The sequence below is a fragment of the Arachis ipaensis genome, chromosome B09 (genome assembly GCF_000816755.2).
Source record: "Arachis ipaensis cultivar K30076 chromosome B09, Araip1.1, whole genome shotgun sequence".
In the NCBI taxonomy this organism is placed as follows: Eukaryota; Viridiplantae; Streptophyta; class Magnoliopsida; order Fabales; family Fabaceae; genus Arachis; species Arachis ipaensis.
In genome coordinates, this window is record NC_029793.2 from 5,903,375 (window position 1) to 5,916,957 (window position 13,583).

A 13,583-nucleotide genomic window follows, 5' to 3' on the forward strand; every position below is an offset into this window, starting at 1 on the left:
ATGAGTTAATTTGTATAATTGAAATTAGAATTTCGGTAATTTACAAGTGATGAAAAATATATGATTTATATTGAATAATTATTATTTTGAGCTCAAATTTTCATAAAAGATGATTAATTTGATTATTGTAGTTTTCAAATTTAAAATAATTATTTGAATTTGTTAGTATGTTGATAAATTTTATATATCTCCAAAATAATTTCTGGTATTATAATCAAATTTTAAATTATTATTTTAATGCAAAGATTTTGTAAAATTTTATACTATTAGTATGTATTTTCTTAACCCTAGAATTAGCTACAGACACTCATAACACTCATCTCACCAACACACGCTTATCACTCTCTTCTCTAACATATAAACATGCGTTCTTTTCTCCTCCTCCATCACCATGACTCACTCATAATGACACTTATTTCTTACTCATTCAGCCACGTTCCTTCACTCCTCACTACTCATTCTATAACAACAGTTCCTAGAAGATAGAAAAACGAAGGAGAGCTGAGAAAAAGGAAAAGAGAGGAGAAGGGAAGGAGGGGTTGGTGTCGCTGCTGCACATGGTGGGAAAAGAGGGAGACTGCGCTACTATTGCCATCATCGTCGTTGTCAAGAGTGAAAGGAGACGCCATTGGGGCTGCTGCTATTGTGGGTGTCGCCATTTTTAATTACTGCTTCACTCTACCATGACTGAACCCTATCATTCTCTACCCAATAGAGCTTATGGCGCTGCTATGAGAACCACTGCTGGAGAAGACAAGCTACTGCTGCTACCTTGGTTCTGCATCGGAGCTGCTGTTACTGTTACCATCGTAGGCGCGCGATTGGCGTTGCTGCTGTTTCAATTGATGCTACTGCCGCTATTTCGATTGCACTGGGGTGTCGCCGCTGCTGCGAATTCAAAACAAAAGAGGGTTTGTTGGGTTAATTTTGGAGTTCGACTAATTGAGGTAAGGGATTTTATTTTAAAATTAATCGTTTTCAATTTAAGAATGCCCAAAAGTATAGTAGATAATTACAAATATATTAATAATTATAATGTTATTGAGTTTGTATTTTTTTCGCTGTGAATGATTATTTAGTGAATTGTGGGTCTGATAATGTTACTTGAAGTTTTGTGTTGCTATGTGCGGAATTTGTTTGGCCATATTTTGTGATTGAATTAGTTGGTAGCATGAGTCTCTGTATTTGAGATGGGTTTTATTGTAACTAAATATAGCTGATTGATGATGGATTAAATGAACTGTGTGACTAATTATGTGGCTAGACACCATTGAGCAAAGGGTAGAAGTTGGTAAGTTCATCTATGATAGTTTAATTGAGAATGGTGACATAAAAAGAGGATATAATAATTTTGGACAGTTGGGACTGTGTTAAGAATAAGTTGGGACTGTGTTGAGGATAGTAGAAATTTTGATTAGTCAAAAGAAAGTCGGAATTGTGGTTTTAGAAAAATTTTAGGCTTGAATATATAGTTTGGTATGAAAGTTTGTTAAATTACTTAATGCAGAATATTCTGCATAATTGGCAGCAACTCAAAATAAAAATTGGGAGCAATCTAAACATGATTTTCAATCCAAATTATTTTTCTACTAAACCTCAATAAGTCAAGATTTCTCCATAAAAATTTCAGGAAATTTGGCCAAATGGTTTGGCATAATGTATGAACTTAGTTAAACAAAGGTGTGTAAGTTATTCTTAGGACACATTTAAAGTTAAATGGTGATGTGGAAGTACGCCTAGTTTCACGGTAATGCGAATATACTTTTAGCTTCTTGGTGATGCGGAGGTATGCTTAGTTGTAAGGTGAAGCGGAGGCATAATGGAAAGGAAAGAAAGTGGGAATTAAAGAATGGAAAGGATACTTAGAGGAAAAGAAAATGAAAGTAATGAATGAAATAAATAAATGAAAATTGTATGTTAAACGGGTCTTGTGCCAAACTGCTAATGTGAAAGTGCCCACCTAATTGATAGACTGAGATTGCTAATACGGGAATGTTCGCCTAACTGATACACATTAAAATGTTATTATGATGAGGCCTAACTGACACAGGTAACCATGATGCCAAGGTGTCTAACTGACACCGTAAAAGAACCATATTCGGGGTTCGCTCTGGGTAACATCGGGTTGCAGGGAAACAACTGACGCATGAGCTCATGGTCTACGCTAGGAACAGGCATGCATCATAAATTGTTTGCGCACTTGCATTTGATTGTGGTTATTTATTTTATTTTTCTGTGATTGTGTTGTTTGCTTGTGTTGTTTGCCCTGATGACTTTCTTAGTGATGTGATTTAAAGAAAGGACTTTAAACGGCTTTAGATAAGACTTAGGAAAAATTTTAAGGATTTAATAAAGAAAACTATTTTTGGGATATGAGTTAACTATTTGTAGTTTATTTTATATTTTTTTACGGCATTCACTTTTTCTACTGAGAACATGTGAGGACGACGTTCTCACCCCCTACAGATCTTCTGTTTCAGCAACAGGTTCACGAATCCTCGGCGAGGAGCCGCGACTAATCCATAGAGTTTTACATATATATGTAATTGTATTTTCAGTTTTTGGTTTAATCTTAGATTTTATTTTCCCCTCGCCTTTAATATTTTAAAGTGTTGTATTTTTTCAGAGGGGTAGGTTTAAATTTGAGTCTTGCATGAATAATTATTATATATTAATAGTAATTATGTGAGTATATGTTTATCTGATATAGTTGAGTTTGAGGTATATACCAAAATAAAAAAAATTATTTTTCTGAAAAGCTATCGACAAGTTAACGTGTAGTGGCTCAATATTAAATAGTTGATAAAAGAAAAGTAGATTAGTAACGCCTTATCTTTTGTACGATCATGACGTGCTAAAAGTTAGGGTGTTACACATAAGACTTTAGACTAATGGTATAATATTGTGTTATTTGTATTGATTTAAATATTTGGTGTGACTAGACAATATTAATATTGATTATGGTTATGCTTTGATTTTAGAGAAAGGTTAGTTCTTGTTATATTTTTCTAAGTGAATTTTACCATGTCAAATAATGATTGGAGTCTTGGAAATTTGGATATTTTCATATGCTAGCTTACAAGAAGATATCAAGGTAATGTAATGTTAACGGTTCAGTTTTCACCCGGTATAATCGTGGCCCAAAAGTATATAGATTTTATCGGATTTAGAACCGAGTTCAGATCTAATAAATAGACCCGATATATATTTCGGACTGAATCTAAATGTGATTTCATCCTACCCATAAATACCCTACTAACAAGCTAGTTTCTTTTTGAATTTCTGTAGTTCCAAGTCTAGCCAATTATTATTCATTTGTGAATCAATTGATTTATTGATGTAGCCTGTGCATACTTGGTTGGGAATTTACTTGAAAAAGACCTGTTTAAAAAAAGATTTATTTACCTAACACCAAATTAAAATTAATAGTTTTCTATTTGTACAAGTAACTAGTGTTAAATGCACGAATTTATATTTAAATTTAGCATGTTAAATTAAAAATAATATTTTATAATCATAAATATTTTGAGTTTAGTATAATACGATCATTGTCATTATATAATAAATGTACTGAATATGTTGTTTTATCTTTATTCAAATTAAAAAGCAAATAGAAGAGTTTGAAGTCTATAATATTCTTGAACCATAAGGAGGGAGCTAGACATGAAAAAATAACAACATATATAACTGTAATAATAGCATGTCAATTTTACACTAAATTTTATATCAAAAGGTTAATAAAAATTTATCGACAACCTAGTATCTGACTAAATTCATTAAAAAAGTAATTGACATATGATGTTGTGCTCTTGTTACACATTGCATCTCAAATATGAAAACATAGTTATAGATAAATTAGTTATATCTACAATAAATATTTATACAAATGTGTAAATCATAACATGCTATTAAAATGAAAATAATATTATTCTTACCTAAATATTATTAAAAACTTTTTTGAATACGACATTTATTGTTGATGACTTTGGATTGCCGTCTTCGTCTAGAATTAAAACACTGAGGCCACTGCGACTCTTAACTCTTAACAAAGCAACATAAAATTGTTCATGGGTGAACACTGATTTTGGCAAGTAAAGTCCTACATGTGATAATGATTTATCCTGACTCTTATTAATGGTAATTGCAAAGCATACTGTTAATAAAAATTGTCTCTGTTGGAACTTAAATGGCAACCCTAAATCTGAAGGAATCAAGTTTATTTTTGGAATGTACATTTTATCTCCAATATTTCTACCGGTCACTACCGTCGCTCCAATTACGTTGCTACCAAGTTCGTTAACTATTAATCTTATCTCGTTACATAAACTTGAAGTCTGGTCTATGTTTTGCAGTAGCATTACAACGACTCCTGGCTTCAAAGTCAACTTGTGATTGGGTAGTCCCGAATATTTGATGTCATTTAGGAACTCTGGTGTGAACCACTCTTATTGTACATCTTCATTCTCATCAGCTTGACATGTTGTGTCATAACTCATACTCCTTTTCCATCCCTGAAAAGATTGTCAACACAAAATCGTTTACCTTCTCGACACTCTCAAGCGTGGGTGCAAGAATTGTCCTACTCTGAAAATACCTATAATCTGACATGTTTTGTAATAAATTTAGATATGCAAAGTCTACCAAATAAGAGAGAGGGTCATCAGTAGTTATAATCAATAGATCATATGAAATTTTAATTTTTGATTCATCACCAACAACATAACCAATATTTCCATTTCCAACATCAAGTATCCAATTAGCAAATCTATTCATTTCACCTTCATCTTGATTTGAAAAAGACATTAGAAGTCTCATGTTCGTATGCAGTTTCAGAACCTTACAAAACGACCACAGATGGGATAAGTTAATAGCTGATGTCAATATATCGTGTCTACTCCTTTTCGGAATCACCGGAAGTATCTGTCTGAAATCACCTCCTAGAACAACAACTATACCACCAAATGGTTGATGTATCTTATGTTGATTGGTAACTGACATAAGATCCCTGAGCGTCCGATCAAGTGCTTCAAAGCACATTTTATTGAGCATTGGAGCTTCATCCCAAATTATTAAGCTACTTTAGATGAGCAGCTCATCCTTCAAATTAAACTGTCATGCTTGATGTTGCAAGTAGATCCATCAGTAATTGTAATAGGTATTGAAAATCTAGAATGAGCCATTCTGCTTCCAGGTAGGAGTAAAGATGAAATTTCACTGGATGCGACATTTAAAACAATCTTTCCTCTAAACTGAATAGCAAAAGAAAGACTATTCCAAATAAATGTCTTACCACACCCACCATGCCCATAAATGAAGTAAAAACTACCAGAGTTTGTAATAACAGCATTGAGTATCTCATCGAATACTAATCTTTTCTCATGAGTCATCTTTTGTTTCGTATATAAGTTTGTATGAGTCAACTCATTTGTGTCATATGCTAACTCCTCCTCTATTAGCTTATTCTAAAAAAGGCGAACATCAGACATCTCAAGATATGGCATTGATTGATAGTCTCTTAAAGATCTCACATTGCTGTTGAGTATCTTTTCAATCTCAATAAAACAAAGATTTTTCAATTCGTCATCAGTCATGTTTAGCCTAGCAAAAGTACATGGTGGTTTTATGAAATATTTAATAAGTAATTTCAAAATAAAAATATTAATATTATTAATAAAAATAAAAATAATAAGAGAATACAATCTTGAAATAAAAAAAAGACATAGTAAAATACCTTGATTTTTCAAAACTTTTCTCCTCTCATATAGTATTTCATCAGCTAATAATGTCCAAGTTACATTCGAAACACGTTTTGGGTTGCTAATGCTATTAGCTAGATATCAGTAGCAGCTCTTAATTGATGACCAGATACAAGTTCAACTACCTCATTAATAGTTGTAATGAATTCCCTATCATCGCACAGTAGTCTCATGGAATAGCAAGCATCTTGGAAACTAGAATATGTAATTCCTTTAGCTGTCCTGATAGACTCATATATTGTGCAATCTCTCTGAACAGCTAACAAAATTCTCATATAATAAATATCACTCGTACTTGGTGGAACATAGTTTAACCTCCCGATAGAATACCCTCTTTTGCGTGGATGTCATTCTCTTACTTCTCTATCATAAACAAATTGATTTGAAAACTCAGCATATGTCAAAATTTGACATGATTCAAATTCAAATTTTTATTGGCCTCCATCTATGCTAAGAACATCGTACATTTTCCTTTCTTTTCTTCCACGATTTCCTCAAGATTGTCATCGTCTTTAAAGATGATATTTTGCTCTCTAGGCAAATGAAAAGTTAATCTCATCACTGAAGGCCACCTCTGAAGAATATCATAAGCTAAAGTTCTCCACACAGCCTCGCATGCAGGCAAATATCTGCAATCATAAAATTGTTTGATCTCGTCAATAACCTGAACATCCTCTCTTCTGGAAGCTTCCTTTGTAACTCCAACTGCTACCCTGTCTGGACCTTTATTCACGTACTTGAACAAATATTTGATAGCATTTGACTTCTTGCAGTACTCTACATTAACATGCACTTTATAAGACATCAGCAAATATACATTGTATGGAACCACATTCCTATTATCCATATGGACTTCCTTCTTCTCAGTAATTACTCATGTGTCTCGTCTTCTATATGATGGGTATCCACTATCATCGATAACTGTGGTTTTACTGAATATTTTGGGATAATATTTAGTGCAGTACCCATCTTTCATGCAGAGAGATTTTGAGAAAGCTCTACCATATGGTCCATGAATCATAATATGTAGATACAGCTTTAAATAATTTTGGGTGCCGAACAGGATCTGGCCACTCTGAAGATATTAACCGATCAATTTGAGTTGTCGTTGTTATCTTATGGTCTCCACTTAACTATAAAAGAATATGAGCATTTGGTAGACTTATTTTTTGGAATTTCACTGTATACATCCCTTATATCAAAAAGATAAAAAAAATATATGTTATAAATAAACTATCTATTTTATATATGTGCTTTGATAAATTAAGGGTGATAATAAAAATGCAACAATATGTTAAGTAAGAAAATATTTTGCCATTTATTTTATAACAATCTAAAGGAATATTTCTCTAAAAATAAGGTTGGATGATGAGCCTTAATTAGGAATTAATATTAAAATTTTAAATTTCAAATTTTTAAATAGAGTTTCCTAATTAGTTAGTATAAATTTTAAATTTTTAAATAATTTTTTTTAATTAAACGTTCGTTGTTCATTAGGAATATAGGAATTTGTTAATTTAAAAATTATTTTTATTAGTTTTGTCATAAATAGTATCAATCCTATTATTTGTTGATAAAAATAAATAAAATTAAATACAATCTAAAAATTAATAACCTTATAAATTACGTAAATTTAGAAAAAATATTTAAAAAGAGAGAAAAAAATGAAAGTACTTTTATTGTGTAGAAATAATTTAAAATATAACGATGTGAATTGAGTAAAGAGAAAATTTATAAATGTGGCAAGTAAAAAAATTTAAATTTAAAAATCGAAATAATTAAGAAGTCACTTAATTAGGAATTAACATTAGAATTTTAAATTTCAAAGTTTTAAATATAATTTTTTAATTAGCTAGTACAAATTTTAAAATTTTAAATAAAATTTTCTAAATTAATTCAATTTTGTCGAAACAACATTAGAAACAGAATTAAGTATAGAAGAATGTCAAATTAAAATTTTCTTTTAAATAGTATAAACAACCTCGCATTTTAATAAGACTCGTAATTCTATTTACTAAAGTTTTAAAAAATATTCTCAAACCCAATTGCTTACTTAAAAATTCAAAAAAATTATTTGAATTTAAATTTAAAATTTTAAACATAATACTTTAATTAAAAATTATAATTAGATTTTTTTAAATAAGTACACATTAAAAATCAATAACTAACTTAATTGTATCAACAATAATTCATATGAGAAATTTATAACTTTATGAGATTAAATACTAAATTAGAAATTAACAAAATATCAACAGTGTGAATCGAATTTAAAATAAAACCACAAGTAATAACTAAATAACTTCAATTTATATTTAAAAAATTCTAAATTTCAAAAATAAAAATCGAAAAGAACAAAAAAAAAAAACAACTCAAGAAAAGACAATGTTTCCACCAAAACAAACATATGCTTGACATTATTCTATTAGATAGACTCTAAAAGGAATTCCAAAATATGTGCATCCAAATTCTCAAGTTTCATTCTCAATCTTGATCTTCTTGCAAGTTGAGGTATCTCCTTACACCTTCGAATCTTCTGACTCCGAAAATAGTCGCTTGGTTGGTGTAATAGCATTTTCCAACACTTCGAATTCATCATTATCCGCAACTTCATTGGAGAATTCAAGTAACAAATTCTGTACAAAATACTACGTTAAATTAAAGGCTTCCTTCTCATCTTTGATTTTATCAATAATATTTTTTGAATAAAATAAAGATCTAACTTTGAGAAAAACAAACAAACAAAAAATTTATTTTTTAAACAAATACCTTATCACCTTCTACTTTTTCTCCTTCAATGATTGAGGATACCTTTGAAGTTGGAAGCAAACCACGAGTGTAGTCAGCATCTTAAAATTATAATTAGTTATTAATTATTATTTATAAATTAGATACTACTAATGACCAAGGAAGAGAAAAATAAACTAATTTTTAATAGAAAATACACTTATAGTTGTACTCACAATTTGAATAGGGTGAGCCTCTTTGAATTTATTTATGAGGTTCACATTATCAGTCATCTTCTTAACTTTATAAGAAGGTGAAAAATGTGGATTATCAGATATTTGAACTTCAACTATGAAGAAAAAGGTCTTATCAATTAGATTGAGTAAAAGTATAGGTGTATCCGATAGATCTCTTTTCTACAGGGTATTACATAATATATTAATAATAAATAATATAAAAATATAAAAAATACCATTAAAAATATCTTCACTAATGTTTTTAGAAATAAATATTAGTTAGAACTTACCAATATGAGTGTATCAAGTATTTCTACACAACTCTTTTCCAAAATTTGTTTTGCCTCCTTATCAAAGACTACGAAACATACATAGTCAAAGTCATCAATGACACAAGCTTTATTCGGTACCTGCTTAATGAAAAAAAAGTATAAAAAAAGGTTAAACATAGACTTATTCAATATCTAATCCATTGTGATTAGACTTTAAATTAAAAAATAAATAAATAACTTTGGAGTTATGGATAATATAACACATATAATATTAAACTAAAGAATTAAAAAATATATATACCCACCTATTTTTAAATTGGATGACATTTGCTTCTTCAAGATCGAAGAATATCTTTGTGCCATACATAAAATTCTGTAAAACAATTTTTTCTGAAAAATTTAATTTAATACAAAATGAGTAAAACTCACATAAAAAATGAGTAAAAGCTCACATATAAAAATTCACATAATTATAGATAAATATTACTGTTATATAACTTCACTCTAACAAATTGTAAGACGATAACAGCTCTATCTTTATTGTCGGATCTCAAAAAGTATTTAATTCATATGCATAGTTGTCAAAAAGTGCACACTCCATTATTTTTTATGTCAAATAAAATATTTAATATTAAATATATTAACATATCAAAATTTTTAAATTTATAAAAATAAATATATGATTACTCATCTTCAATTTCTAATTCAATAGCAGTGTATTTGGTAGATTTGTCATCTTTTTTTAGAGTCCTCTCACTTTTAATTCCAGCAAAATATCCAAAGATTTTGGATGTATGTAAAAAAAGGGTTTAATGTACTTTTAAATTGTCGTGCTACACATATCTCATAACTTATACTTTTATAGTTGACTCATAACTAAAATTTTTTAAATTTGATTGACTTTAATTTAAATTTGAATTAAATTTGCAGATAAAGTAAATAAAGATATTAACAATTTTTTAAATTCTAAATTAACGTAAATTTAAGTATGTAACTGTAATTTTTGAAAAAAATTTACAAAAATTTAAAAAATATCTAAAAAAATTTTAAAAATAGTGCTAAAAAGAATGAATAAATTTTTATAAAAATAGTGTTGAAATTTAAAAAATAACAACCTAAGTAAAATAATTTAAAATTTAAAAAATTTAAAAAATAACAACCTAAGTATAACAATCTAAAATTTAAAAAATAACAACTTAAATAAAATAATTTAAAATTAAAAAAATAACAATCTAAATAAAATAATTTAAAATTAAAAAATAATATAACAACTCAAACAAATAATTTAAAATTTGAAAATAATAACCTAAGTAAATAATAATTTATAATGTATAAATATAAATCTAAAAACACACCTAAATAAATAAACTTCGAGATTTATCGTATGAGTGCCATGTTAACATATAAATTCCCCATTTATATATAAACTTCTATTATTTGTATTACTATAAAGATGATAATTTTTAACTTTGACTATAGTTCTTTAATAGTTTGCACAGCTCAATTAGTTATCCAAAAACTTGACACGTAATTGATTTGAATTAAGTTTAATTATTTGCTGATAAAAATTAGTTACATTAATGGTTTACAAAATTTGATTAAAAACTTGAATATAATCAAATAAAACCACTAGCTAGTCATTTTCCCTAATATACTCGAGTATGGGGGCACATGCTATTGTGAAGGTGGTGTTTGGAGCCGCCACCAAGTGGTCCAAACTGCTTTCACTCCTGCTGCCGCCGCCACTGCGCCCACCGACACTACCAATCTTGCCGCCTGAGCTCATAGAGCTAATCCTATTGAGGCTTCCAGCCAGGTCCCTTCTGAAATTCAAGAGTGTTTGCAAGTCATGGAAAACCCTAATCTCCAGCTCCGACTTCATCAAGAACCAAGTTCAACTTTCAATAATGGCGGAACCAGCCATTTCCGAACTACACTTGGTCTATTCCAACATTTTCCGATTCAACAACAACGAAATTGGATTTATCCCCATTCAATCTCTGTTGGAGAACCTTTCTTTCGGTATCGAAGTGGTTTACTTCGCCGTGGAAGGTTATAACGTGAACATTACGGGCTCCTGCAATGGGTTCCTATGCTTAACCAATCTTCCAAGCTTTGATTTCAAAGTGAGGTTGTTGAATCCTTGCACTGGATTGGCGTCAGAATGGTTGACACTTCATTCTGAATATGACCAACAACAGAGACCTCTTATCTCCACTTTTGGGTTTGGCTATGATCATGTCAATGACAAGTTCAAGATTCTCACGGTTGTTAAAAATTCCACCAAAATATACACCTTTGGCGCGCATTCCTGGATAACCGTTCAGGATATTCCTCTCTATACTCTGGACTGGGATGGAACATTTGTGACCGGCACCGGAACACTTAATTGGCTAGCTACTAAAATTGCATCCTCTATTACCTATCCTGTCAATCAAACTGCGATAGTAGTTCTTTCTTTCAACTTTGGAAATGAGAGCTATGGTCAAATAGCATTGCCTAACGTTGAAGGCGGCATGATCCATCGCGAGCCTGTGTTAGTAACGCTAAGGAATTCTCTGTGTGTTTGTCATGGATACCAGTGTTCGGGGTGGGATTTGTGGATGATGAAGGAATATGGAAATGAAGATTCTTGGACTAGAATGTTGGTGATCCCACATGAGGAGCTTATTCCTCATGCTATTGCCATAAGACCATTGCACATAATGGAAAATGATCTGCTTCTTGTTTTGGTAAGACGTCCTGCTTATGGTAAATGTTCACAATTAGTTGTGTATAATCCTACAAATAAGGGTGATAAGTTAGGATATCCTGTGATCAACTACTACTCATATGATGACATGCCAGACTATGATGATCCTCTCAGATGCTTCCGTCTTCATCGTGAAAGTTTGGTTTCACCATCACACTATGGTCTTAAAACTGACCATATGTGGCTCTAGGTTGATGATGATGACAATTGATCAACCATTGCTTCCACTTTACAGTCTTCAATAGGTGTTGCTTTTTATCTTGATTCTTAGAATAATATAGACTATGTTGTGGTTGACTGTTACTACTCATATGAAGATTTTTTTATGTGAAGATTATAATTGAGTAAAAATTTAGATGCAAAGTTGGATCGTTGAAAACGGTTAAATAATTTGATATATTTGATTAAATTGTTATTTAAGGTAGCGTTTATTTTCGGAGACAGGACAAAGAAATATGAATAACTAATATTTAAAAAGTGTTTGGAGGTAGAGATATAGACACTGAACACATTGTCTCCGGGACCATTTTTTATATTTTTGTATCCATTCTTTTATAAAGGACAACGATAGACACGATACTTGAAAAATGGACACAGACTCTTTTATTAATTCTTTTCCTTTTGTCTATAGATATTTTTTATTATTTCACTGTTATCCCTTCTTATTTCCGTAATTTGAGATTAGTCGTTATTAGGTACTCTCTTCCTTCTGTTCTTTTTTTTTTTTTTCAGGTACTCTCTTTTTCTTGTAGAATTTTTTATTAGGCTGGATAATTTCTTTTTTTATCGTTCTTACTTCAATAGTATTTTGACCTTGTTAGTTCATCGACCAATTTTTCTTGTAATCCCTCTATACTACGTATTCTTGCGTATTCTCTATTGAATTAGTTTGTACTTGATGCAGAAAATTTGAATCACATGGTTATTTTAGTCATTTTATATAATATTTAATTTTAGTCTTGTTCATATATATCCAAACATAATACTGAACATTACATTAGTATTTTATACATCGTATTCAAATACAATACACAAAGGATAATTTTTAATATTTCTGTTGTATTGTCTCTGTTTTAGTATCCTGTTTTCAAAAATAAACGCAGCATTTTTATCTAATAATTAAAAATGATGAGATGAGTTAACATGTTTGATTAAATTATTAGTTGACACACCAAACGTTTATATATTAATTATCATTTTTATGTAAAGATGTTCAAGAGAATAGGGAAATGGTGTTAATCGATGATGTAGAACTGTTTCTCATTATTGTGTTATATTGTCATTTTATTTCAAAACTCTTGTAGATTAGGAGTATCACTAATTTTTAGTTTTTACTTTTTAACATGTTCACTTACACATCTCTCTTCCTAGTTTTTGCCATAACAAGCTAGTTTCTTTTTGAATTTCTGTAGTTCCAAGTCTAGCCGATTATTATTCATTTGTGAATCAATTGATTTATTGATGTAGCCTGTGCATACTTGATTGGAAATTTACTTGAAAAAAGACCTGTTTAAAAAAAGATTTATTTACCTAACACCAACTTAAAATTAATAGTTTTCTATTTGTACAAATAATGATAATTTTGATCTTTGACTATAGTTCTTTAATAGTTTGTACAACTCAATTAGTTATCCAAAAACTTGACACGTAATTGATTTGAAAAATGAGTCATAATGTTATACAGTTTCTTTTCTGTAAATATATTATTTATCATCATGCTCTTGTAAAATGATTCGGATTATTTAAATGTGTTTTATCATGAAAGTGCTTATTAGAACTTTTTTGGATGTTTTTTCTAAAAAGAAATTATTTTTTAAAAAAATTGAAAAGTAAAAATAATTTG

The 13,583-nt window shown here is 29.8% G+C and overlaps 2 protein-coding genes across 2 annotated transcripts; one reads left to right on the forward strand and one right to left on the reverse strand.

Moving 5' to 3' along the window:
* Positions 4,486-5,037, reverse strand: LOC107614749. The gene has a single exon (XM_016316887.1). It carries the CDS (start codon positions 5,035-5,037, stop codon positions 4,486-4,488), a length of 552 nt encoding a protein of 183 aa, XP_016172373.1.
* Positions 10,616-12,080, forward strand: LOC107614748 (F-box/kelch-repeat protein At3g23880-like). The gene has a single exon (XM_016316886.2). It carries the CDS (start codon positions 10,650-10,652, stop codon positions 11,928-11,930), a length of 1,281 nt encoding a protein of 426 aa, XP_016172372.1. The 5' UTR covers positions 10,616-10,649; the 3' UTR covers positions 11,931-12,080.